This window comes from Lates calcarifer, linkage group LG21 (assembly GCF_001640805.2).
Source record: "Lates calcarifer isolate ASB-BC8 linkage group LG21, TLL_Latcal_v3, whole genome shotgun sequence".
Lineage (NCBI taxonomy): Eukaryota > Metazoa > Chordata > Actinopteri > Centropomidae > Lates > Lates calcarifer.
In genome coordinates, this window is record NC_066853.1 from 307,939 (window position 1) to 334,837 (window position 26,899).

The following is a 26,899-nucleotide window of genomic DNA, read 5'->3' on the forward strand; positions in this document are numbered from 1 at the left end:
TTCATGAAATTATCATAAACACTATTCAGTTAATAATAAAGTCAGTTAATAAACAACGTTAAGAAAATGAAGTTAATAATTATGTCACAAAATTCAACACAACTATTACACAAGCAGAATTAAGTGTAACAACAATAAACAGGTAGATTTTCCAAACTTACTCTGACCATATTACAGATCAGTTAAATGCCGAGGTTACATGTTTGAAACAACAGTTTATGACATAGTGTGAATCTTAACATTCACCTGCGGTTTCTCCCATTGAGCTGAAACTCTCCAATTCTTTAAGAGTTTCCAAGACAGGGTATGCCAACAACTGCACTGTGATTTGAATATTAAATGATGCACCCATTGGTCAGGGCTGAATGATCAGTTTGTGTCCTTAAGTAGAGGGAGATGAGTTAAACAGCTCTTGTTAAATGCACATACAGTTCAACTCTAGAGATTATGCAGACAGCTGGAAGTTAAGTTCATTACTTTTGTGATATTTCTGTTTGGGGTCATTGAACATTACAAGTCAGCACTGTCTAACTTAATTTCCCCCCAACCTTACACAACCCCAGTTAAGAACTCTGCACTGGATCTGTTACTTACAACTATGTAGATAAATACATGCAGTTTAAATATATATATGAGTATACACACACACACACACACACACACACACACACATATATATATATATATATATATGTGTGTAAACCATTGTATTACATTGAGTTTTATTTTATTATCACTTTTATACTCTGCACTATGTGACTCAGGGAGATGCTTTGCTGTTTCTGTTTTACGTTATTAATAGAGCTGTCTTAAATAATAATGATAATAATAATAGTAGTTGTAGTAGTAATGGACTTTTTTATGCTAATAAAAAGAGCTAATAAATGCTTAATAGTTAAACAGAAAACAAAATACTAAAATGTCAGAAAAATACTGAAGTAGAACACAGAACTGAGTGCACGAACCTTTTTGCATGTTTTATTTAAAAACATAAAGTTTGTCACAATATATCACTGTAGTTGACAACTGTATGGTCATATTTATAGTTACATTTTTCTCCCAGTGAGCAGACTTTTAAATACAGTGCGTATTTTGGACATTTTAAGTCCATACAGTAAAGGGTTGATGAGTGGCTGGCACATAAGCCAGTATATTGACAAAACAATGCGTAACGTATTGGGTAAATTGTTCAAATTAAACCTGCTCTGTACTATTTCAAAGAAAGCTCCAAGGGTGAAGTTGAGCAGAGACACAAGGTGAGGTGTGCAGGTGCTGACAGCTTTTTGTCTGGTCTGTTTAGAACCAGAAAAACAAACTTTTAAAATCCTCATGTAAGTATAAAGAATTACAAGTACAAGACCAAAGATTACTGTGAACATGTGAACAAGTCCAAAGATGTTATTTACTCTGGTGTCAGAGCAGGCCAGTTTGACAATATAATAGTTGTCACAGTACACTTTGTTAATGATGTTCCCACACAGCTGTAAAGGGGCAGTTAGACAACACACTATAAAAGTATTGTTAAGAAAAGGGTAGAACCACATTAGAGCAGTAAGTAGAGAAATCTTGTTAAATGTCATACGTGTGTTATATTGTAGAGGATAACAGATAGCGAGGTATCTGTCATAAGACATGACGGCTAAGGTAAAAAATTCTACACCTCCATAAGAATACAAACAGAAAACCTGTAGCAAACAAAAGGGAACAGAAACAGTGTGAATGTCAGAGAGGATCTGAAGCAGAAGGAATGGAAACAACCCTGTACTACCATACAGTTCATTTAGAAACAGGCTGCACAGAAACAGGTACATAGGTTCATGTAAACTTCTGTTCATACAGATAATCACTATCAGCAACACATTGGCACAAAGAATTGCAACATAAATCATCAGAACAATCAGGAAATATAAGTGTTTAAAGAGTCCAGTGTCAAAGTAGGCACCAAGTGTGAAATATGAAACCTGTGTATAGTTTATCATGATTTACATTTTAGTTCTTTGGATGTATCTTAACACTGTTCAGAGGATAAACACATAATTCTGCATCATTTGCTCACAAACCTATGAAAGTTTAACAAGTTTAAACACACCAGTGTAATAATAAACAGATTAATTTGAATGAAAGCAAATGTCACAGATGCGTCAAACTTACCAATACCTCATTTAAAGTTAGTATAACACAGGTTGTGACATCAGATGAATCCTCCCATAGATTGGCTTGCTCTTTGTAGTAATGTTGTGACTCCCTCCCAACTGAGCTGTGACACTGATGGCACTTTTTAACCTTTTCAAGTCAAGAGACACCCACAGGAACTGCCTGACTCATTACCTGACGACACACTGTTTGTGTTGTCTTTTCTCTTACATCAATAGGAAATCACAAAATGAAGGGGCAGACCAGTTCATGTCAAACAATACAATCAGTATAACAGGAATAAAGACAAGGTTTGTGCTACCATTGTAATGACCGGTATATCATTAATAAGTCAGTAGTGAACGGATCCTATTTATTAATAAAAAGTTGTGGTTTTATCACTCTCATCAGAGAATTAGTCAAACTGACGTGTCATTTGTTTAACTTACACATCTTCACACACTTTTTAAAAAACAGAACCTTTTGGACCTGACAGTTTTTTTCTTATCAGTCATCCAGAACACAACCAGACACAACTAGATCGCTGCTGGTGTACAAGATCAAGTGAGGCTAGGAACATTTGCAGCGTAGTTTATTGGTAGTTAGGTTTTTGCTTTTGTGCCTGTTTAGAAATTTCATCCAATATAATGAATTAGACCTGTTCACTCTGTGGGTGGAGCTGCAGGGTTGAGGCTGTAGTTATGGTTGAGTAGTGAAATTATGGTGTTCATTTTGGCATAAAATTACCAAAGCAAGCCATGGCCTACCTAACTCCTGCCACACCTGAGTTCTTATGTTTCTGAACCAGTGACAGCTGTGGCTGCAGGTACTATGTTTTCTGTCTGTCTGTCCCATTCTTTTGAACACGATATCCCAGGGATGCCTTGAGAGAATTTTTTTCAAATTTGGTACAAGCAGTCACTTGGTTCAATGATGAACTAATATGATTTTGGTAGTCAAGGTCACTGTGCTTACTATGATAAAATACACTTCATAATATTTATTAAACTTTGTTAAAGTTCACAACATACATTGTATGACTAAACAGACATGGATGTGAGCAGCAGTAATTCTAGTTGGTTTGGTGATTACAAGAACCCCCCCCCCGTGGCCTCTCCGGCTTCAGGAGAGACATAATCTAACCAAGCCTTGAGAGCCCCATTTTTTTGGCCCCATTTCATATAGGGAGAAACAACAGCTGGTGGACATGAGTGGGTTTTCCGTTTATTGCCATAAAGGCCAGCAATCAACTTCTGATCCCATATCTAAGCAAATCCCACAGGATGCAGGAAAAATCAATCAGGAGGTGGTACTGAAGACTCTGAGAGCCTCAACCATGTTTTTCCAACAGCCACCCCCTTACCTGATCCAGCTCACCAGCAGCTGCTGTGACAGTTGTTTGTGTGTATTTGAAAGGAGAATGTGCTCAAATTATAGGGGCATCATGCTGTCCTGCCTCCCTGGCAATGCAGATGCTGTCATGCAGCCTTGTTAGGATACAGGAGGGTTCATGGTAGTTTGCAAAGTCAATGTGTTTTGTACACATGGAGAAGGCCTATGGCCACTTCTCTCACCATATCTTGTGTGAAATGATGAAAGAAATATGAAGTGAATGAAGAGAAATATCAGTAGGGCCACTGGTACTAGCCATCTAGTCTATTTATTTCTTAAGAAAGATTTCCATCTAGTATTCTTTTCAGGGAGACGAGATTTCAGTGAGTGGTCTATGTGGTTCTGCTGGTTTCATCAGACTGTAACCTCCAGTGAGCACTGAAAAGGTTTGCAGTGTGAGATATACAATCATAATGTTATTGTCAAGTATGGCTGCACAGCTAATTGAATATTGATTGTGATCACAATTTTGGCTTCCAACAACTAAGTGAACATTGTTGTTTACAATACTGACATTTAAAATGATCTCCTCATAGAAAACTCCACTGCATAACCGATCAAATGCTTCCTAGCTGCCAGCACCCTGCGGCAGCAGTTCAAGACATGAAACAAAAAGCATGTGCAAATCTGGAGCAGAATAAAATTTTATTGTGCACAGGCAAAACAGCCTTTTGGTGCTTAGACCCCGGCAGGAAGTAGATCACCATGGGAAGCAGTCAAATGTAAGTGGTGCTTCTGATATATAGGAAGCTGTCCCCCTGGAGTCTAGACCTGGTGGTGGTGATGTGATGATAAGTAAAGTCAACTCAGTTATATTTATGACACCAAATTATGACGAAGGTTATCTCAAGGCGCTTTTCATAAGAGCAGGTCCAGACTGTACCATTATGTTATGAGAAACCCAACGATTCCCACTGTGAGCAGCACTAGGTGACAGTGGCAAAGAAAAACTTCCTTTTAAGAGGCAGAAGCAGACTTGGAGTGGGCGACCGTTGCCTTGACCGGGGGTGGGGGGTGGGGGACACGGAGCCTGAGGTTGGGACTGAGAGGGAACTTCTGATCAGATAGAATATGGTCAGGCATCCGCAGTTGAGGTGATGAAGGGATGGAGGTGAGAGAGAGAACATTTTAAACTTTGATAGCTTTCAGGTGATTGGCTCAAGTTAACTGTGTCAGGTTGTGACTGGATGAAAACAGAATTAGTGGGTGGGGCTTAGAGATGGCGGGAAACTACTTGTGATTCAGATGGTATGTGCAGATAGACCATCTTCCTGACTGAACTTTTGCTAAGCTTCATTTCAGAGTAGCAGAGTAACAACAGAAAGATGAAAATCAAATGTCTGGAGGAGAAGAGCTACTCCCTTGAAAAGAATCATAATCTGTATTATATGTGATGTCAGTATTGATCAGAATAATTGTGATCATCATTTTGGCCATAATCTTTCAGCCCTACCGTCAAAGATATTCCATTAGTTATTTTATATTTAATCATGTTCAAGATGACAAAGTTTTTTATTTGTCAGATAGAATTAGTAGTCTACAGTTTTTTCCCCAAGAGCAGACTTTTACATATGATGTGTATTTTGGATATTTTTAGTCCATACAGCACAGGGCTGAAGACAGGTTGACATGTAAGCCAGTATAATGATAAAAAAATACGCAACATAATGGGTACACTGCTCATATCAAATCTGCTCTGTGTTATTTCAAAGAAAGCCCCAAAAGAATAGTTGAGCAGAGAAGCAAGGTGAGGTGTGCAGGTACTGACAGCTTTTTGTCTGGTCTGTTTAGAACCAGAAAAACAAACTTTAAGAATCTTCATGTAAGTGTAAAGGATTAAAATAAGAAGACCAAAGATGAAGGAAAACATGTAAACAATTCCATAGATGTTGTTGACTGTTGTGTCAGAGCAGGCGAGTTTCACAACAGAGAAGTTATCACAGTACACTTTGTGAATCATGTTCCCACACAGCTGTAAAGGGGCAGTCAGAGCCACTGTGACTATAATTACAAAGAAAGAGTAAAACCATATTAGAGCAGTAAGCACAGCAACCTTACTAGCTGTCATTAGTCTGTTATACTGTAGAGGATAACAGATAGCAAGATATCTATCATAAGACATGATGGCTAAAGTCACAAATTCTATATGTCCATAGGAGTGCACACAGTAAATCTGCAGGAAACAAAAAGAAGTAGAAACAGTGTGAATGTCAGAGAGGATCTGAAGCAGAAGGAATGGAAACAACCCTGTACTACCATACAGTTCATTTACAAACAGGCTGCACAGAAACAGGTACATAGGTTCATGTAAACTTCTGTTCATACAGATAATCACAATCAGCAACACATTGGTACAAATAATTAAAATATATAAAGACATGATGATCATGAAAAATAAGTATTTAAAGAGTCCAGTGTCAATGTAGGCAGCAAGTGTGAAATAAGAAACCTGTGTAGAGTTAACCATTATTCTTTTTGGGTCACAAAGCAGTTATTAATCATATTCAGTGCATGATGATGGATCAATGTCACACTTTATTTCCAATATTTTAGTTCCTGTTGTAATAATATGCATTTTAAAAAAGCATTAAGTATTAATTACTCCTTAAAGTTACCATTCCTTCATTCAAAATCAATGTAGCGCTGAGGTGAGAGATTAGAAAACACAGTTAATACAATAGTAGTATAGTATAGAGTAGCATTCAGCTGATTTCTTACTGTAGTCAGACTGTGACTCCCTCTTAACTGAGCTGAAACACTGATTCTTCGTCTTTTAACCTTTCAAGCTAGGGACATGCCCAACAGAATGACCCCATTTTGAACAGACACATTGATGTTCTTTTACCCTTAAGAAAAAAACAGTCTGCCTATTTCTTACTAAATCAGTTTTGGGCAGTTTTGAAATCTTAGAGCCATATGTATCATAGTTTTAGACATAGACATAAATATTGAGAGCTAGGCTCATGCGCATAAGTGCAGAACAGACTACTGTTACCGTTACCAATGATCATGGCTGCTGGCAAGTCCTTGATGTGTGTCATGGCTTATTGGTACTCCAGGCTCACCATGAGTTTGGATGCTTTGCTTTGCAGATAACGTGCAAGGTTCATGTGGTTCATCCACACCAGAGTCATTCAGCTCCTTCTAGCCGGTTTCTCCATTCCTGCAGGGTGAGTGACTCAGGGTGAGTGATGCTGAACATTGCTATCTAGGCCTTGAAGAGCAGCAGGAGCGTTACTGAATCCAGACACCATCACCAGGTACTTACATGGCCCACTCAGTGTGCCAGAGATTTTCCAGTCATCTCTCTCCTTCATCCTAACCACGTGATATCCATTGCTGAGAGGAAGATTGGGGAATATTATAGCCCCTCGTAAGAGTTCAAAGGTAGATTAGAGAGGAAGGGAGCACTTCTACTTAACAGTGAGGTCATTCAGCTGATGGTAATCAATGCAGCGTCAGGGGGATTGGTATCTCTCCATAAAAGAAACTTTCCCCTGCTGGCAATTATGATGATCATGACCGCTGGTGAGTCCTTGATGTGTTTCTTCGTGGCCTAGGTCTTGGGTGGAGAGAAAGCGAATGGCCCCTAGTTACTCACTGGGTGTTCTGGTGTTATGGTCACCTGTAGGACTAGGCAGTAAAATGATCACGATGTGGGATCGCCATAAATCTTATGTTAAGATGATAAGCTCAGGACACTTTTATTCTAACAACCTACAACATGGCAGCATTAACGCGTACGTCCAAGTACACACCCATTGTCTGACCTGCTGGTGGAAAAGAAAGCTATGGACAAGTAAGAGACATGAGTGGAACTGACGACAGTACTAACAAAGATTGGAAACACAACAAACCTCGTCAATCACCTGAAAAGGTTTTATCCCAGTGACCACACAGAGAGGATGAAAATGTGGGATGTTTTTCTGTCCACACCAAGTCCTAGCAGGGCTTCTTAAGGTCCAAATATTCTTGAGGCACCCAGAGAGGTCTGGTCAGAGAGGTTAGACTGAGTGGAATACTGAACGGATGTGAGACATGTACAATGTTCACACCTATCCACAGTTGAGCCTAAAAGCTAGCTTATGTGTGGATTGTCTCTGTAAGTGAGGAGAGTTGAACAGGTGTGTCTGCTGGGGATTACCAGACTTTTTCAGGAGGACTGCCGCGGTACAATTCTATATTGGCTCTTGAGATTTAGTTGCAGACTCTCAGTCCATTCCTGGCTGACTGGTAGGTCAGTAATCCATGAAGCTTGAACTGGCACCATAGTCAACAAGCACTGTGACTGTGTGGGTTGAATAACGCATTGCAAGCTGTACCTAAGGTAGAGGACTGAAGAATCTTGGCTTTGGCTTACCAGCACCCTTATGAGGACCCTTGTCCTAAACTGGCCAGGATGAGATAAAGTGGTCAGATTGACCACAGACCAGATTGGCCATTGACCATAGTACAGACCCTTTTTTCCAGGTTGCCCCAGCATTCCTTTGCAGACACAGTCTTATTAGCTTTGTTGGAGTTCATAAGGTTGGGAGTGTTACAGGGAAAGGAGACATGTAACTAGATGTATATAGTGGAAACACTGCAGACATAAAGTTGGGGTCTTGGTCATGGCTCAGTTATCGCTCCTGTTGGGCTGCTGACACTGTCAGCTGGTTATAACTCATCATAACACAGTAGTTTCTGCTTTAGCTGTGCATGTTGTTGTGACTGGCATGCAGCTCTCGCAGGTAGAACTCATCTGACACTGGAGCGAAGAATATCACACTGCCTGCTTTGTGCTGTTGCTCTGCCCTCCGTTTTCATCAGGTATTTTAAGACAAGCTTTGGTTGTAAAGTTTACAGCCTGTCGCTCTGTTGCTCCTGCAGTGCTCTATGTGTGAATATATATCATATATATAATGTAATATATATTTAATTTCCACATTAGGTTGTCAATAGATATATGTTTGTGATGTGTTTGTTTATATTCTTAACAGACCACTACAGGCTATTTAAAAACAAGTATTATCACATGTCATATCAAATTATATATATTTATCATTTAACATAAATTAAGAATCAGTATCCACCAGAGGTTCCTTTCATAATGAGGTCAAACTGCTCCTGTGGGCGTCTCCTGACTTGAAAATATTAAAAGAAGCAGATGCAGAGTTAGAGCTCAGTTAGTGGGAGCTCGCAGTCTCACTGCAACAGGTTTAGGATGTCATAAACTGTCATACACTTCTGTATTGTCTTATTTTAGTGTTATATATGTTAAGTTTGGGAAAATTGTCTTGATAATGCATTTCTTTACTGTGCCAAGCCTGGATGTTATCACTGTGTTTAAGGCTTTACTGCTAATACAGAGCTTATGGTTAAAGCTTTACTGCAACAAAATGTAACCTGTGTGTATTGCTTCAGCCTGTGAACAGTGTTATAGCTGCTTTATGAAGCAAAAGGAAGATCATGATAAACTCTACACAGCTTTCATATTTCACACTTAGTGCCTACTTTGACACTGGACTATTTAAATACCTATTTTTTATAATTGTTATGACTTTATATATTTTAACTGTTTGTGCCAATGTGTTGCTGATAGTGATTATCTGTATGAACAGAAGTTTACATGAACCTATGTACCTGTTTCTGTGCAGCCTGTGTGTAAATGAACTGTATGGTAGTACAGGGTTGTTTCCATTCCTTCTGCTTCAGATCCTCTCTGACATTCACACTGTTTCTACTTCTTTTTGTTTCCTGCAGGTTTTCTTTTTATACTGTTATGGAGGCGTAGAATTTTTAAATTTAGCCATCATGTCATATGATAGATACCTTGCTATCTGTTATCCTCTACAATATAACACTGAAATGACAATTAACAAAATTGTCGTACTTATTGCTATAACTTGGTTTTGCCCTTTACTGCTATGTATTGTGATGGTGTCCTTGAGTAACTCTTTACAGCTGTGTGGGAACATTATTGAGAAAGTGTATTGTGACAACTACTCTATTGTCAGACTAGCCTGCTCTGACACCATGATCAACAATATCTATGGACTCTTTATTACTTCACTCTCTGTCTTTTGTCCTCTAATTCTAATTTTCTACACTTACCTGAAGATTCTTAAAGTTTGTTTTTCTGGTTCTAAACAGACCAGACAAAAAGCTGTCAGTACCTGCACACCTCACCTGGCTTCTCTGCTCAACTTTACATGTGGGGCTTGTTTTGAGGTGTTACAGAGCAGGTTTAATATGAATAATTTACCCAATATTTTGAGAATTGTTTTGTCTTTGTATTGGCTTACGTGTCAGCCGCTTTTCAACCCTGTACTGTATGGTTTAAATTTGTCCAAAATCCGCATCATATGTAAAAGTCTTGTCTTTGCTGAAATATAGGACTTCCAACAGACACTGAAAAATACATTTGTGGTTGATTCAGGTCAAAACTGTAAGACTTGAAATTCAGCTGCATAACTGCTGTTTATTAAGATGGTGTCAGCATTTTCTAAAATTAGTTTTAAGGCCACATTTTTAAAATACATTAAGTTAAAACAAGAATACTGTTTGATTGGAATGATTGTGGAAGATTTATTTAACCCAGTAATCATAGATGCTCTAATTTGATTTTTATGGTGAGTGCTTTTATGTTTAAAGACTTAAACTTAGTCTTGGTCTAAAAATCTCCTACAAGCTCAAAAACCTTGATGTCAGTCCTGAATGTTGTTGATTTTTGATAACACTACAGAATTTTATTTGTGAATCCTACATAGGTTTCATATGTATGTCATTTCTGTCTGTAAATAAATGTATCTATTTATATCTACACCCCTAAATATATATCTCCACAATATCTTGTAGCATGAAGTTTTTTTTATTCTTGGATTTGATTGAACACTATTCTAAACATACAGTATTATGAAGACAACACAGTAGACCTGTTATATTTCAACACAAGTAGGGAATTTAAAATTCAGTAGTGTAATAGATTATTTTATTATTTTTCTCAAAGATGGAACCAAGGAGGATGATGTGATCAGCAGATCACATGTAATAATAGTGGGGTATTCAATACAGATTTTCTAAATGCTTATCTGGGTGACTTATATTCATGTCATATCTGCCCCAGAATACATTATTCCTGTTTCCTCATCGTAGGTGGCGGGGAGGGAAATTGCATTCATTCACTGCTACGGTATACACAACAACACAAAGACTAAAGACACGGTGAACTTACAAAAAACATTGTAATCTCAGCGCTAATGAGAGAGTGATTGATTCAAAGAGCAGGGCCATTGTGTTTGGGACAGACCCACTAAATCCTTCAATAAAGGATGTGTAAATGGTTATTCTTGTCAGTACAGTGTATCAGACTTAGCAGACAAAGTAGCAGATACACTCTTGTGTATTGTGTCCATGTCAGTACCTAAGGTGTTAACAGGAAGGAGGTGACCAATAGGGTGCAAGTTCAGACTTTGGACCTAATTGACTAATGTCTATCCATACTTTATCTACTCAGAGCTCCCTCTGGATGTCTAATCTGTCTTAAAACGTCTTTTCACATACAACTCAAAGCTCATGACCACAGGTGAGGGTTGAAACATAGATAGACTGGTAAATCAAAATCTTTGCCTTCTGGCCCAGTTTTCTCTGCACCACAACAGTCTGGAACAATATTTGCTTTGGTGCTGATACCACACCAATCTGCCTGTCCACCTCTGAATATTTAGTCTGAATATTTAGGCTTCTGCCTGTAACGTGCTTTCCCACAAGGGAGTAATAAAGGATTCTGATTTAATTTCACTTTAACTGCAAGTTGAAAAGTCATGCATAAGCGCTTGGTCCTGCATAGGGTAACTGCATAGTAATGTTTTGTACACAATGTCTTGTAAAAGTAGAGGGTTTGCAATGAGGGAGAGCTGGAGGAATTTTCTACCTCTGACCAATCGGTGTCTGTGGAATCACCACAAACAATGCAGCTAGCTACACAACACTGTCAAACACACACTGGTCAGTTCACACCCTTATATCTAATGAACAATGGCAGATTCCTCCAGGAGTTTGTGACTGCCAGTGTCAACAAATTGCATAGACCAGTTAACCTTGTGATGTAGGAGTAATTTTTACTTTTTTCCAACAGTAACCATTCATAAATTGAATTCTGGTAGATATGAAGGGATACATTTGTGACAGGAATGGGAGGGACATTTAGTGTGACTGCACTAATATGTGTGTTATTTGGTAACAGCCTGCACATGGTTCTTTATTGACCAGTGGCTCATTTTCATAATCTGTCTGTCAGTCTGTTGTGGTGGGTGTCTCCTAACTTGAAAAGGTTCAAAGAAGCAGAAGCAGAGTTTCAGATCAGTTATGAGGGATTCACAGTGTGACTGCAGGTCATAGGTGAATGTTAAGCTTTGGACAGTGTTATAAACTGTGTTGTGTAATGTCTTATCCTTGTATGATACAATAGAACTGGTAGTTTGGGTAATGTTTTAAACAAGGTTATCTTGATAATTAACTTCTACTTTCTCATTTACTGTTCTGTTTGTAAATCACATATTCTAGGTGTATGTTGCTTCAGCTTGACACAGTCCTAAGCAAAGCTTTATAGGTTTGACTAAACTTTAACAAAATACTGTGATTATTTCATCTTGTAAAGTGTTATTATTGATTTTCTTTAGCCAGAAGGATCATGGTAAATGCAACACAGGTTTCATATTTCACTCTAAGTGCCTACTTTGACACTGGTGTTTTAAAATATTTATATTTTGTCATTATTTTGTCTTTATATGTTTTAATTCTTTGTGCCAATGTGTTGCTGATTGTGATTATCTGTATGAACAGAAGTTTACATGAACCTATGTACCTGTTTCTGTGCAGCCTGTTTGTAAATGAACTGTATGGTAGTACAGGGTTGTTTCCATTCCTTCTGCTTCAGATCCTCTCTGACATTCACACTGTTCCTGCTTCTTTTTGTTTCCTGCAGATTTTCTGTGTTTATACATATGTGTGTGTAGAATTTTTTACTTTAGTCATCATGTCTTATGACAGATATCTCGCTATCTGTTATCCTCTACAATATAACACACGAATGACAACTAAAAAAGTTGCAGTGCTTATTTTTGTAACATGGTTATTTCCTTTTCTTGCGATTGTTGTTTTGATATCTCTGAGCGCACCTTTGCAGCTGTGTGGGAACATTATTAACAAAGTGTACTGTGGAAACTACTCCATTGTTAAACTGGCCTGCTCTGACACCAGAGTAAATAACATTTATGGACTCATCTACACAGTTATATCAATCATTATTCCTCTCATTTTAATTCTTTACACTTACATGAAGATTCTTAAAGTTTGTTTTTCTGGTTCTAAACAGACCAGACAAAAAGCTGTCAGTACCTGCACACCTCACCTTGCTTCTCTGATCAACTTTTCTTTTGGTTGTTGTTTTCAAATATTACAGAGCAGATTTGATATGACTGGTGTACCCATTATGCTGGACATTTTGTTGTCATTATACTTTCTAACATGCCAGCCTCTTTTTACACCTGTTTTGTACTGGGCTGAAAATGTCCAAAATCTGTACCCTTTGTAAACGTCTGTTGTGTGGTGAAGTGTAGGTCAGTCTGCACATCTGTGCTGTTCAACCATGAAAAAGCAATGAATGAATTCCTTTACTGATTTCATCTGTGTCAACACTAATTATTTCTCAAATTCTACACAAATATATTACTGTGGCCTCAATGAAAAGTGATCTTTGTTATGTGGTATCTGTTTTGGCTGTGAATCAACTGCTTCATGTTATTAGAATGTTACTTGCAGTTACTTGCAACAGTTAGTGTCTTTTATATTTTGTAGAGCTCAAGTACAGCGCATGATAGAAAGGCCTACGGGATAGTGGAGCAAATACCTGAGTCAAATGAGGATGATGCTCATGGCAGTGATGATTAATGGCTGCCAGAGCAAGAAGTATTGACAAACAGTAGAGACAGTGGAGCTGAGAATCTAAGGACTCAGGAGCAGGGTTTAATGTTTTTACATTGTTCTGCACAGTATTAAAATATGTGAACATTTTACAGTTTAACATTAGACATTCATATTATTTTCTAATTTTAACATAAAATATAATTTTATTGATTGATTTGTTAAATACATAGCTTTTCAATTGAAAAGTTAAACGCATGCAGTCCACCTGAGTGGACATGAGAAACTCCTTAAAAAAAACTGTGTTTAAAAAAAATGAGGTTGAAATGTTTTTGTCATGCGTAAAAAAGAATAAAAATGCTTAGGAAAATAATCATGACTGAGGATTTCATAATTCATACATGAAAGGGTTAATTTTATTTTATTATTTAGTATTTTTTCAGGTTTTTTATGCCTTTATTTAGAGGACAGTGAGAGAAAGACAGGAAACCAAGAGAGAGTAGGGGAATGACATGCAGCAAAGGTCCAGCCGGATCAGGAGTCGAACCGGGGTCCGCCTGCTCAGACCACTGGGACCCACGTGGTACGCACCCTAATCATTCGGCTATGGGGGCGCCTCTGGGTTAAGTCTGTTTTAAGTCAACTCCAGTGCTTTAATGATGTGCAGATATTTCAAGTCCTCATACAGGCCTGGTCAAAATTGTATACTGTATAATCAGAATATTTAATTAAAGGTGCAAACAGTGTTGAACAGACCCATGCACCCTGGGCCCGGCAGGGGACTGGCAGCCTCGAGGTAATCTGTGTCAACCTGCTGGTAGGAGAAGATTAATGTATAAGATATGTCATTTAAGTCACCAGTGGTGGTGCTGTGAATATCAGGACAAGCCTCTTGTCAAGCTTGTGAATTTTTGGCAGACTGGACAAATTGTGGTTGTGTTAGAGGGACTTAATGTGTCATGGCAAGACATTGAAATTTGAGGTGCCGCCGTGGCCACACCCATCGATGAAAACACAAGCTTCTAACAACTTTTTACCACAAACTCTGGAGTATACTGACTGAGGTTGATGTCGATATGATAAAATCTCTAGGGGGAAGCCCCTAAAATATGTACATTTTCCCCAGGTCTGATGCGTGTGGAAAGTTTTGTGAGTTTTTGAGTGTGTGTAAACCCTCAAAAAAGTGACAGAGAAGAATAATAAGAATCTAAACAATTCCAAAAGAGCCTTCGCACCACTTGATGCTCAGGCCCTAATGAAATGTCCAAAGTTATAGAAAAAAAAACCCAAATGTTTTTAGTTTCTTTTCACAATGGTAGAGAAAAGAGACCTGTTGGCTCAAATGCTGTTATCAAAGACCATGACAATTCCAAAGGCAACCAAGCAATTGGCAAAGCTGTAGAAATCCCCGTTTCGACAATGTTTCACACACACATTACTGATAAACTTCAGTGCTTTTAGAGTGAAGTCAGAGGAATTTATTTTATACTATCACTCAACATAAATCTATCTCATCTATATAAATCTATCTACACTTTCCAACAGAACAGATTTTTACATATGTTATGAATTTTGGCCATTTTCAGTCCGTACATTACTGGATTAAACAGAGGCTGGCATGTAAGAAAGTATAATGACAAAAAAATGTTCAACACACTTGGTGCAGTGTTCACATCAGATCTGTTCAATAATATTTGAAGACAACAACCAAGGGAAAAGTTGATCAGAGAAGCAAGGTGAGGTGTGCAGGTACTGACAGCTTTTTGTCTGGTCTGTTTAGAACCAGAGAAACAAACTTTAAGAATCTTCATGTAAGTGTAAAGAATTAAAATGAGAGGAATGCAAACTGTGAGAAAAGTGATAATTAGTCCATAGACATTATTTACTGTGGTGTCAGAGCAGGCCAGTTTGAATATGGAGTAGTTTCCACAGAAAATTGTGTCAATGATGTTCCCACACAGCTGTAAAGACGAAGTTAAGGATACTGCAATGAGAATTACAATAAAAGGATACAACCATGTCAGAGCAATAAGTGCAGTGACCTTGTTGTATGTCATATGTGTGTTATATTGTAGAGGATAACAGATAGCGAGGTATCGGTCATAAGACATGACGGCTAAATTTAAAAATTCCACACAAGCATAAGAGTAAACACAGAAAATCTGCAGGAAACAAAAGTGAACAGAAACAGTGTGAATGTCAGAGAGGATCTGAAGCAGAAGGAATGGAAACAACCCTGTACTACCATACAGTTCATTTACAAACAGGCTGCACAGAAACAGGTACATAGGTTCATGTAAACTTCTGTTCATACAGATAATCACAATCAGAGAAACATTGGGACAGATAATCAAAATATATAAAAAGGTAAGAATCATGAAATACAAATATTTGAAAGGTCCAGTGTCAAAGTAGGCACTCAGTGTGAAATATGAAACCTGTGTTGCATTCATCTTCATTTTAGCCTTAATTCAGTCATAACACTGTTAAGTGGATGAAGTAATTGCAAACATGTAAATCTCACATTTTTAGTTTTTCAAAAGTGAAACTTGTTTTCAGCAGATTATGAAACCATCAAATACACAACCAATACGGTCTTGAACAAGACCATGATCAAAAAGACAAATACCTAAAACTTAATGCCGACTCCCTCCTAAATGAAATGAAACTCTGCTTTGGCTTCTTTTAAAGTTTTCCCACAGCAGCAGTATGACCTCACTATCACACTCACTGAGTGTGGTGTCTGTGTGTGCGTGTTTTATGTTTTTATGCTTTTGTATGTATAAATGTGTATTACATTGTATACTGGCCTACAAAAATGTAGTGCAGTAACCACAGAAGCAGGGAGTTGAAAAAAAAATATTTGTAGTTAGCTAGCAGACAAATACCTTCATATCATGTCTTTTTAGGCTGATAAGTGTACCTCAAAGAGAATTTCCATAGAATTGTTTTTAATACCTATGTAGAAGTTTACTTACTTTTACTTACTATTATTTGAGTTATATCACAAGCTTAGTAGTTATTCAGTTACAATTCACAAGAATTGTCTCTCATTTCCATAATTCAAGTTTACTAATTTCTGTCATATATATATTGTAATGCTCAAAACAAAAATCATGGTAATAATTTTATGAATAGATCCGATATATTCAAAGGATCCCTCTCTGCAAACCACTACCAATACTCTGCATATTCATAGTATTCCTTGCTGTTTTCCAGTCCCGTTCTTTAGTTGTAACCTCTTTTATTGCTCACACTAGTAGAATTGTGACAGTTAAATTAAATAAGACATGAGGTTATGATTGATCAAACCTTCATAAAGCCTTTAAAATGTATTGAAAAGATGTCACATGCTTTAGGCAGCCTACATTAAAAAAAAAGCAGACATGTAACAAATAACACAACTGACTTCTGTATGTCAAACAACATGACATTTAGGGACATTTAAAGGGAAGCTTAGCATTTTGCTAACTGTATAAATATTCTGTTTTTAATATTACAAAGGGATTTTTAAAAAAAAGTAGAACAGAGTAGAACAGTAAGGAATAACAGAAATGGCTGCGATAATTGTTTCGTGGACAGTATTAAATTTGCTGACTTAATAAGAGATTAAGTCTCACCTTAGAAACGTAACATTATAGTCAAATATGTGGGGGACTTGCTGGTCCTGAAATGATAAAAGGACCCATACTTTGTCCATGAAACTTTTGTTTAAAAATCGTGGTCTTCAGTGTCACACTGCAGGACACAATTTTCAAAAAAATTTAACTTCCTGTTATTATTGAACAAGTCTTGTGTATTTTAAAACGTCATATTTGTTACATAACTATGTGTAAAATAATGCCAAAAGGCTTTGCAGATAGTTCCAGATGTTAGTTTAGAAATGTTTATTTCATGCATATACATCTTACAGTCACACTACAGGATCATTTTCATGTTTACCTTAAAAAAAACCCCACAACATCCATCAAAAAGTAATAGAGTTACATTAAACATTCTATTTGAATCACTGTCTTTTGGAGGAACAACACATCTTAAATATTTTTATTTATAGCAGGCATCATGTTACCTCCCCCTGTACAGATTTTTTTCTGTTTGAACTGGGGGTAGTGAGGTTTAAAAACAGATATTTTCTTTCTAGAGACAAAACATAAACACCAACAACCACAAGAAAAATTTGAGCTTCATTTTTTTAATCTGTTTTAAGTCAACCCAAAATCTTTGGATGTAATTGCATAATTTTCAAATATGCCAAGTCCTCATATCTTTTCATACACACAGATAACAATAAATGTTAGTTAGTATTTATATAGTGCCAAATCACAACAGAAATTATCTCAAGGGAGTTTTCAAACAAAGCAGGTCTAGACCACACTCTTTATACTAGACATATAAATCAATACAATGCAATATATTAATACATTTGGGGCAGTGTTTACATCACACGTTAAATAATATTTGAAGACAACAACCAAAAGAAAGTGTACAAAGTAAAGTAGTAAAGTAAAATCAAAGGACCAAACACTATCAGAAAGACCATAAGTCCATAAGTGTCATTCACTCTGGTGTCAGAGCAGGCCAGTTTGAAAATGGAGCAGTTTCCACATAAAAGTGTATGAATGATAGTCACAGACAGCTGTAAAGTGGACCCCAAGGATACTGCAATAAAAACTGCAAGAAAAGAATATAACCATGGTGCAGTGTGTTTTATTGTATAGGAAAAACGTAGCAAGGTATCTGTCATAAGACATGATGGACAAATATGTTACGGATTTTAGACGTTTTCAGTCCATACAGTATAGGGTTGAAGAGCGGCTGACATGTAAGAAAGTATAATGATAGAAAAATTTGCAATACATTTGGTACGCCACTCATATTAAACCTGCTCTGTAACACTTCGAAGCAAACTCCAAAAGAGAAGTTGAGCAGAGAAGCAAGGTGAGGTGTGCAGGTACTGACAGCTTTTTGTCTGGTCTGTTTAGAACCAGAAAAACAAACTTTAAGAATCTTCATGTAAGAGAAAAGGATTAAAATGAGAGGAATAATGATCGAGATAACTAAGTAAATGAGTCCATAAATGTTATTTACTCTGGTGTCAGAGCAGGCCAGTTTGACAACAGAATAATTGTCACAGAAGACTTTACCAATAATGTTCCCACACAGCTGTAAAGACAAACTTAATGATACCAAAACCACTATTGCAAGAAACGGGATTAGCCATGTTACTACAATAAGCTTTGCAACTTTTTTAGTTGTCATACATGTGTTATATTGTAGAGGATAACAGATAGCGAGGTATCTGTCATAAGACATGACAACTAAGTTTAAAAATTCTACGCACACATATGTATAGACAGAATAAATCTGCAGGAAACAAAAGTGAACAGAAACAGTGTGAATGTCAGAGAGGATCTGAAGCAGAAGGAATGGAAACAACCCTGTACTACCATACAGTTCATTTACAAACAGGCTGCACAGAAACAGGTACATAGGTTCATGTAAACTTCTGTTCATACAGATAATCACAACCAGGAAAATGTTTGCACAGATAATTAAAATATATAAAAGTGTGATAATCAGGAAATATATATATTTGAAAGGCCCAGTGTCAAAGTAGGCACTTAGAGTGAAATATGAAACCTGTGTCGAGTTCATCTTCATCCTCATTTTGGCTTGTAAAGCAATCATTACAACATTCGGTGGATAAAGTGATTGCAAATATAGTAATCTTACATTTTAAGAAGTTAAACTTCTTTTTGGCAATTTTTTTTAACCATGAAATGAAATGTGATAAATACACAGCACATACACACTCACACAGTTTATGATGTGTTAATTATCCTGAGGCACTCGATGCATGCTTCTGCTTGTTTTAAAATATTTTCAGACAGACACCCACAGAAGCCACGTGACTGACACTGAGTTAGTGTTTATTTTTGATGACGTTTGTCCATGCAGAGTTTAAAAAAAAAGATTTGTAGTTGGCTGGTAAACAGTGTAAATGGTTGTAAAGTCTGAAAGACTGAAATGGAAATAAAATGAAATGGACAGTTCCACCTGTTTGACCTGCAGCTACAGTGCAATGTTGCTATTGGCTTTTTTTTTAACACACCACCTTCTTCCTTGGTGTGTTCTTAGGCTTTATTATGGTGGTTATCTTTTCCCACAGCAAATAATCAGACCCTTAGTAATGACCTAGCAACAGAAATGATTTTCTAGTCCCAGATGAGTGAACTCTGAGCTGACATTAATGCTTTATTGAGGTCTCGGAATTTACCGAACTAAATCAACAGCCTACTGCACAAATAAATGCTTACTTTTATCAACAACGTTATAACAAAGATGCTGCATTTATTTACTCACACAGATGTAGCTTCTGCAACCGCAAACTTTGCATGAATTTTAAGTTATAGTGCCATGTCACCGACACCACTGATTGAGAAAGCCGTGGCGCTTGTGCCAAAGGTTCACAAGCATCACTGAAGTGCTCAAATGATGTTAAAGTACACCCTCGTGTTTAATATTGTGATTATACAACTATTACCAACAAAGTAAAATGTATATGGCAGAGTAATATTTTTAGTGATGAGTAAGGTGTGCTGTCATGCTGATTTGAGCACATTCTAAATGTCTTGTTGACCATCAGATTGCCTGGAACTACTTGTTGTATAATCTTGGATCTTTGTCTCATTGTCAGTGCCGTTTCAGTCATTTCTGAGTAATCCATCCAGTTAGTCCCCTCTTTGATCCTGCCTCTGGAGAGCCTTTGGGCTATCTTCTTTGTGAGTTTCTGTAGTCAGATAGAAAGACTAAATAAATGGCTACCCACTTGCAGTGCTGTCTTCCGTTCACTACAGCTATGCTTTCATAGTAATCACTGGATTTCAGTTTGAGGTACAGGTTTGGATTGAACTCACCTTTCATTGCTTTCTGCTGCACCTCCACCTTGGGTAATAAAAAAGTAAGAAACAGAATATGGACTTCAGTTCAACCAAAACTTTTATTTTGATAAACACACCCCACCACCATCACATACCCCCACTGCCTGACTTAGCCCCCCCCTCCCAAGAATGGGACAGATGCTCAGCAACAGCCATCTGTGCCCCCGGTCTTAAACTTAAAAGGTTGTAAAGCTAGGAGGTTGAATGGATGTCCCAGCAGGTAATAGCCAAGGGTATTGCCATCATGCTGTAATGACACTCCACTCTGACAACTTCCAACTGTTGTGATATCCCAGCAGGTGCGTGGGGCGGTTTCCCCCACAGACATAGGGAGCAATACAAGCGCTTTGTCTCTTAGTGAAAATTGTCAGAGCCTTGCCCCTCAGATGCTGCTGATGTTCCTGGGCCTAGAAGAAATTGTGATAATTGTCCCAGTATATGGAATTTTGCTTGCAGGTTCATGATGCACTCGGTTTCATTTTTACTGGGACTTGGATCTTCTTCCCAGTTTTCAAGTAAGTTCAAAACCCCTCAAGGCTTCCTGCTAAACAGCAGTTCAAAGGGACAAAATCCTGTGGTGGTGGCCTGGGGCACCTCCTGCACTGCAGATAACAGAGGGTCAAACCATTGGTCCATTCATCATTATGAATGAACTATGAATCATAGACTTCAAGGTTTTGTTTAGCTGTTGAACCAGACCATGAGTCTGGGAGTGGTACACATTAGTCCTAAAAGATTTAATGCTTAATAATTGAAAGTGCCTTAGTCCATCTGGAACTTGGGACTTGACAGGGAAGACGACAAAGTGCCCGCACGACAATCCATGCAGAGATGTTATACAGTGGCAGTGCTTCAGGATAATGTGTTGCATAGTCCACTAAGACCAATGCAAAGCAACATCCCCATGTGCTCCAGTGAAATGGCCCAATGAGATTCATACCAATGCGTTCATATGGCACCTTCTTTAATGGTAGGGAATGGCTTTTGAAATGGCTGCTTGGGTCACCAACTGGCATTCAAGGCAGGACTCTCACCACCAGTGCAAACCCCCTGGATGCCTGGCCAATAAAATTGTGTCATTATCATGTCTAATGGTTTGTTGTATCCCATTTGACCAGCCATTGGGTTGTAATGAGCTGCGTGGAAAACACTTTCCCGTTGGTTTCTCAGCACCAGTAACTGGGTGTTCCCTTCTCTGGTACGAGTGTCACGAGTCACCCTATACAACCTGTCCCTAACCAAAGTGTAGGTATATTTGTACTGCATCAGGGTGCTCCAGGTGACCATCAGCTTTCATCACTTGGTTGAAGGCAAAGCGTAGAGTATTATCACAAGGCTGTTTGAGTGGAAAACCTTACATGGAGTATATGGAGGGAACCAGTGAAGCCTCCTATGAAGGCTCCTCTGAATCCTTCTCTACCTCTGCAGTGTTGGATGATGTTGAGTCACCGCTGGGCCCAGCACACATTAGTGCAAGTCCCTACCAGTTGTGAATACACCCCAATAGATTGTCCCACAAGTGTATAAACCCAGGTCAATCCGTTCCCAGAATTAAAGGGTGCACAAGGCGGGATCTAACTGCAACCTTGATTGGATACTTTTCCCCCTGATACTTAATTTCCAGTGGCATTACAGGATACCTATGAACATCCCCACGTACACACCTGATATCGACCCATCATGCCTCCATTAATGCCCCAGCTACCTGGACCACCCTAAGGTCTATTTTATGTCACCCCCAAATGTTTAATAATTTGCTAATATGTCAAGTCATATACCCATAACTTTCATACACATAGTTAACAATAAACGTCAGTGCTGTTCAGAGTGGGGTCAAAGAAATCCTTTAATTTCATATTATCAGTCAGACTAAATTTGTCTTTTATTTTGTCTACACTTCACAAAAGAACAGATTTTTACATATGATACAGATTTTAGATATACTCAGACCTTACATTAGAGGATGAAAGAAAATCCGGCATGTAAGACAGTAGCATAATAAAAAGATGTTTAACACATTTGGTGCAGTGTTCACATCGGATCTGTTCAATAATATTGAAAAAACAACCAAAAGTTCAGCAGGGAAGCAAGGTGAGTTGTGCAGGTACTTGATTAAAATTACAGGACTAACTACCATGACAGCATGAGTCCACAGTACGTCGACATGGGAAAAATATCACGTTATGATTTTTCATACCGGTCGATATCAATATATAGTATGATATAAGTCAAATCACTATTTCTGTTGAACTTAAAGCTTTCTTTTTACTCCTAAGTGAGATATGAAGATACCATAAGGTCAGTTTTAGGGCTGCCCCCTAAATGTGATTTGATGCATCGCTTGGGAAGACCCTGATTCAACTCATAGTCAGTGGACGAGTTCTTACACTTTTTTTTTTTAGCTGCCTCACAGTTCACACACACACAGCACTGCAGGAACAACAGTGACAGGCTGTAAACAACCTAGAAGTATGTCACGTGTGTCATATTGTAGAGGAGGACAGTGACAATATATGTTCGCTATGTCATAAGACATAGCGAACATATATTTTACGGATTTTAGACATTTTCAGTCCATACAGTACAGGGTTGAATAGCGGTGGACTTGTCAGAAAATATAATGATAAAAATATTCGCAGCATGTTGGGAACACTGTTCATATTAAACCTGCTCTGTAAGACTTCAAAGCAAACCCCAAAAGAGACGTTGATCAGAGAAACAAGGTGAGGTGTGCAGGTACTGACAGCTTTTTGTCTGGTCTGTTTAGAACCAGAAAAACAAACTTTAAGAATCTTCATGTAAGTATAAAGAATTAAAATGAGAGGAATGATGATTATGATAACTGTGTAAATGAGTCCATAAATATTATTTACACTGGTGTCAGAGCAGGCCAGTTTGACAATAGAATAATTCATACAGAAAACTTTGTCAATAATGTTCCCACACAGCTGTAAAGAGAAACTCAATGATACCAAAACAACAACTGCAAGAAAAGGGAATAACCATGTTACTACAATAAACATAGCAACTTTCTTACTTGTCATTCGTGTGTTATATTGTAGAGGATAACAGATAGCGAGGTATCTGTCATAAGACATGATGGCTAAGTTTAAAAATTGTACAGACACATATGAATGAACACAATAAATCTGCAGGAAACAAAAGGGAACAGGAACAGTGTGAATGTCAGAGAGGATCTGAAGCAGAAGGAATGGAAACAACCCTGTACTACCATACAGTTCATTTACAAACAGGCTGCACAGAAACAGGTACATAGGTTCATGTAAACCTCTGTTCATACAGATAATCACTATCAGCAACACATTGGCACAATTAATTAAGATATATAACAATGTGAGAATTGTGAAATATATATATTTGAAAGGTCCAGTGTCAAAGTAGGCACTTAGAGTGAAATATGAAACCTGTGTAGCATTTACCATGATTCTTCTGGCTAAAAAAAAAAAAAAAAAAAAAAAAAAAAAACACACTTTGCAAGATAAAATAATAAGATAATATTTCGTTAACCTAAACCTATGAAGCTTCGCTTAGGACTGTGGGCAGCTGAAGCAACATACACCTAGAATATGTGATTTACAAACAGTAAATGAGAAGAAGTTAATTATCAAGATAACTATGATAACTATGTTTAAAACTACCAGTTGTATTGTATCACACTAGGGTAAGACATTACACAACACAGTTTATAACACTGTCCAAAGCTCAATATTATGAGTCCCTCACAACTGATCTGAAACTCTGCTTCTGCTTCTTTGAACCTTTTCAAGTTAGGAGACACCCACCACACTGCTAAAATGGGAAATATGAAACCTGTGTCGAGTTCATCTTCATCCTCATTTTAGCTGTTAAAGTAATCAAAATGCTGTTCAGTGGATGAACTAATTTCAAACAAATAAATCTTACATTTTTAGTTTTTGAAAAGTTAAATTTGTTTTGAGAAAATTACAAAACCATCAAACACAAAATGTAAATGTGATAAATATCCTAAGTATACACACTCACATAGTTTATGACATTGTGTGAATCACCCTGAGGCACTCGTTACTGAGATGAAACTCCTTTTAATGTTCAAGACCGATGCCCACAGTAGCCATGTGACCTTATCACCACACTCACTGAGTGTTTGTGTTTATTATTGATAATATACATGTTTGCTTATAAATGTGGTCTACAGAGATAGTGTGCAGGAACCATGGAAGCAGAAAGTTAAAAGTAAAGGATTTGTATTTTTCACGTTGGCTGGCAAACTGTGTTAAAGATTGAAAGGTAATACCTTCTCTTGTGCCTTTTTAGACTGCTTATTGCACCCCAGTTTTAATATCTAAAAACCCAGATAATTTTCAGAGAATGAAATGGAAACAAAAAGAAATAGACAGTCTCACTTGTACGACCTGCAGCTGCAGTGTAGTGTTGCTGTTGGCCTTTTTTGCTGATGGTGTCATAGCTCTTCTCAGTGTCCAGAAAACACATATAGACTGGTCAAACTCCCTTGACAGCACTCCAAGGTTAAAAACCTTTGGCAGAACTTCCTTGAGGCCAACCGAAAGTCCCTCTCGAAACCCTCCCCGAACACACTTGAGCCAAAGCTGTAGCCCTTCTGACCTCCTGGTACTTGTTCACTGTTTTAGAAAACCCTTAGGCCTGCCAAGCCCGAAAGGCCTGCCTCTTCAGCCTGATGCTTATGCAATGGAAGCTTTGAACATGTCCCACTCTGACTTCATGTCCCCAGCCTCCCTTGATGTATGAGAAATTCTTTTGGAGGAAGGAGCTGAAGACCTCCCTGATAGAAGTCTCTGTCAGACGTTCCTAGTTCACCCTCACTACATGTCTTGGTTTGCCAGGTCTGTCTGGCATCCTTCCCTAACATATGATCCAACTCACCACTAGGTAGTATTAGTTGACATCTCTGCTGTTTTCTTCACCTGAGTGTCCAAGATATACTGGCGCAGATCTGATTGATCAACCACTAAGTCAATAATCAGTGTTTTGCATAAAGTATTCTGGTACCAGGTGTTCTTATAAACCACCTTATGTTTGAAGATGGTTGTTATGGTCAATAACAAGACACTGCTCAGGTTCAGATCAGGTAGGCCGCTCCTCCCAGTCACTCTTCTCCAGGTTTCCCTTTTGACATCTGTGTGTGTTAACGTTCCCCAGTAGAACTATACAGTCCCCAGACAGAACCCTTTCTGGGATAGTGCCCAGAGACTCCAAGAAGGCCAGATACTCTGAGCTGTAGGTCGGTATGTAAGTGCAGGCAACAGCCAGAGCCCTCCCCTCAGCAACTTGTAGTCACAACACAGCGGCGCTCAGCTGGGGCCTTGTGAGTGTCCCCATAACTGCCTGGTACCTCTCACCCTGGGAAACTCTAGCAAAGGAGATAGTCCAGCCCCTCTCCTGGAGTTTAGTTCCAGAACCTGTGCTGTGCGAGGAGATAAGCCCAACTTTACATAGTTGGTACTGCTCCACCTCCTGAATTTTCCTTGGGGTCACAAGCTTTGGGTAGTGACTGAAAGAATCAATGATACAAGGGGCTGAAATTAGTTACTGTTCTGAAGGGTGTCTGGGTTCAGCCATAGAGATAGGGTGAGGAGCCTGAACATCCAGACGGAGTTCAGAGTAGACCTGCTGCTCCAACTGGGAGGAGACTCCAAGGTAGACCCAGAACTTGCTGGTGGGATTACATATTCCATCTGGCCTGGAAATGCTTCAGTATCCCAAAGGTGGAGCTGGAACACGCTGCGTTGGAGAAGGACGCCTGGAAAGCCGTAATTTGTTTGTTGCCACTGTGACCTGACTGTGGATAAGTGGAAGAAAATGAATGAAAGGCATCTAGAAGCTTCTTGCAGCTGTCTCGTGGTCATCCATTGCACTGCCTACAAGTTCTTAAAAGTGAGCAGGAGTCTGTTTTGCACTGACATACTCCAGCTCTCTCCAAAAGGTTTTCAAAAGATTTAAGTCAGGACTCATTGCTGGCCAGTTTAAAATAGTTGATCCTTTCCTTTTCAGCTGCTGAATTTCATTATTTGTTTTATAAATTCAGTGCCTCTAGCATGATAGAACATAACATAGAACATAGAATTGGGTTTTCCTTATGGGTATCATTTTGTTGTCTATAAACAACTTCATACACTGCAAGATCTCTATTTTGGTTTTGTCTGTCCACAAAGCATTATCTCATCAAGACTGTCACTTGCTATGAAAATTTTTGCAAACATTAGTCTTGGCTTTTTGTGCTTTTCTTTCAGTACTGGTGTCCTCTGTCTTCGCCCATGAAGCCCTACCTGGTTTAGTGTGTGGCATCTGGTATGGGCTGAAACCAGCACTCCAGATTGCTCCAGGTCAACAATCTGGAGTGGTGTGTTTGCAGTGGTGTATGTCTCTGTCCTCTCTTGGTCTTTAAGGGTGTACTCTGCTGGTCACCCAAAGCGTCAGCCATATGAATACTGAAGGCCTCGCCATGACTTCATTTGTATTTTCTCTGTAACTTTGCATTTACACCTGATATT

At 38.3% G+C, this 26,899-nt stretch overlaps 7 protein-coding genes across 7 annotated transcripts; 2 read left to right on the forward strand and 5 right to left on the reverse strand.

The window, feature by feature from the left end:
- Nucleotides 1-895: 895 nt before the first annotated feature.
- LOC108902933 (olfactory receptor 142) lies at nt 896-2,251 on the reverse strand. The gene has a single exon (XM_018704959.2). It carries the CDS (start codon nt 1,977-1,979, stop codon nt 1,047-1,049), a length of 933 nt encoding a protein of 310 aa, XP_018560475.1. The 5' UTR covers nt 1,980-2,251; the 3' UTR covers nt 896-1,046.
- Nucleotides 2,252-4,884: 2,633 nt separating this feature from the next.
- Nucleotides 4,885-5,992, reverse strand: LOC108902904 (olfactory receptor 11A1-like). The gene has a single exon (XM_018704913.2). The coding sequence runs from the start codon at nt 5,990-5,992 to the stop codon at nt 5,063-5,065; it is 930 nt and encodes a 309-aa protein (XP_018560429.2). The 3' UTR covers nt 4,885-5,062.
- A 2,957-nt stretch (nt 5,993-8,949) lies between these two features.
- On the forward strand, nt 8,950-9,900 carry LOC108902902 (olfactory receptor 10J5-like). The gene has a single exon (XM_018704912.2). It carries the CDS (start codon nt 8,974-8,976, stop codon nt 9,898-9,900), a length of 927 nt encoding a protein of 308 aa, XP_018560428.2. The 5' UTR covers nt 8,950-8,973.
- Nucleotides 9,901-12,196: 2,296 nt separating this feature from the next.
- Nucleotides 12,197-13,180, forward strand: LOC108902935 (olfactory receptor 11A1-like). Its single transcript, XM_018704961.1, has one exon. It carries the CDS (start codon nt 12,197-12,199, stop codon nt 13,097-13,099), a length of 903 nt encoding a protein of 300 aa, XP_018560477.1. The 3' UTR covers nt 13,100-13,180.
- Nucleotides 13,181-14,957: 1,777 nt separating this feature from the next.
- On the reverse strand, nt 14,958-15,887 carry LOC108902901 (olfactory receptor 11A1-like). Its single transcript, XM_018704911.1, has one exon. It carries the CDS (start codon nt 15,885-15,887, stop codon nt 14,958-14,960), a length of 930 nt encoding a protein of 309 aa, XP_018560427.1.
- A 2,281-nt stretch (nt 15,888-18,168) lies between these two features.
- On the reverse strand, nt 18,169-19,116 carry LOC108902900 (olfactory receptor 11A1-like). The gene has a single exon (XM_018704910.1). The coding sequence runs from the start codon at nt 19,114-19,116 to the stop codon at nt 18,169-18,171; it is 948 nt and encodes a 315-aa protein (XP_018560426.1).
- A 3,778-nt stretch (nt 19,117-22,894) lies between these two features.
- On the reverse strand, nt 22,895-23,821 carry LOC108902899 (olfactory receptor 11A1-like). The gene has a single exon (XM_018704909.2). The coding sequence runs from the start codon at nt 23,810-23,812 to the stop codon at nt 22,895-22,897; it is 918 nt and encodes a 305-aa protein (XP_018560425.1). The 5' UTR covers nt 23,813-23,821.
- Nucleotides 23,822-26,899: the final 3,078 nt, after the last annotated feature.

What these genes read in the sequence shown, in the direction of transcription:
- LOC108902933 (XM_018704959.2), bottom strand. Translation starts at nt 1,979, where the DNA reads ATGATAAACTATACACAGGTTTCATATTTCACACTTGGTGCCTACTTT.
- LOC108902904 (XM_018704913.2), bottom strand. Translation starts at nt 5,992, where the DNA reads ATGGTTAACTCTACACAGGTTTCTTATTTCACACTTGCTGCCTACATT.
- LOC108902902 (XM_018704912.2), top strand. Translation starts at nt 8,974, where the DNA reads ATGATAAACTCTACACAGCTTTCATATTTCACACTTAGTGCCTACTTT.
- LOC108902935 (XM_018704961.1), top strand. Translation starts at nt 12,197, where the DNA reads ATGGTAAATGCAACACAGGTTTCATATTTCACTCTAAGTGCCTACTTT.
- LOC108902901 (XM_018704911.1), bottom strand. Translation starts at nt 15,887, where the DNA reads ATGAAGATGAATGCAACACAGGTTTCATATTTCACACTGAGTGCCTAC.
- LOC108902900 (XM_018704910.1), bottom strand. Translation starts at nt 19,116, where the DNA reads ATGATTGCTTTACAAGCCAAAATGAGGATGAAGATGAACTCGACACAG.
- LOC108902899 (XM_018704909.2), bottom strand. Translation starts at nt 23,812, where the DNA reads ATGGTAAATGCTACACAGGTTTCATATTTCACTCTAAGTGCCTACTTT.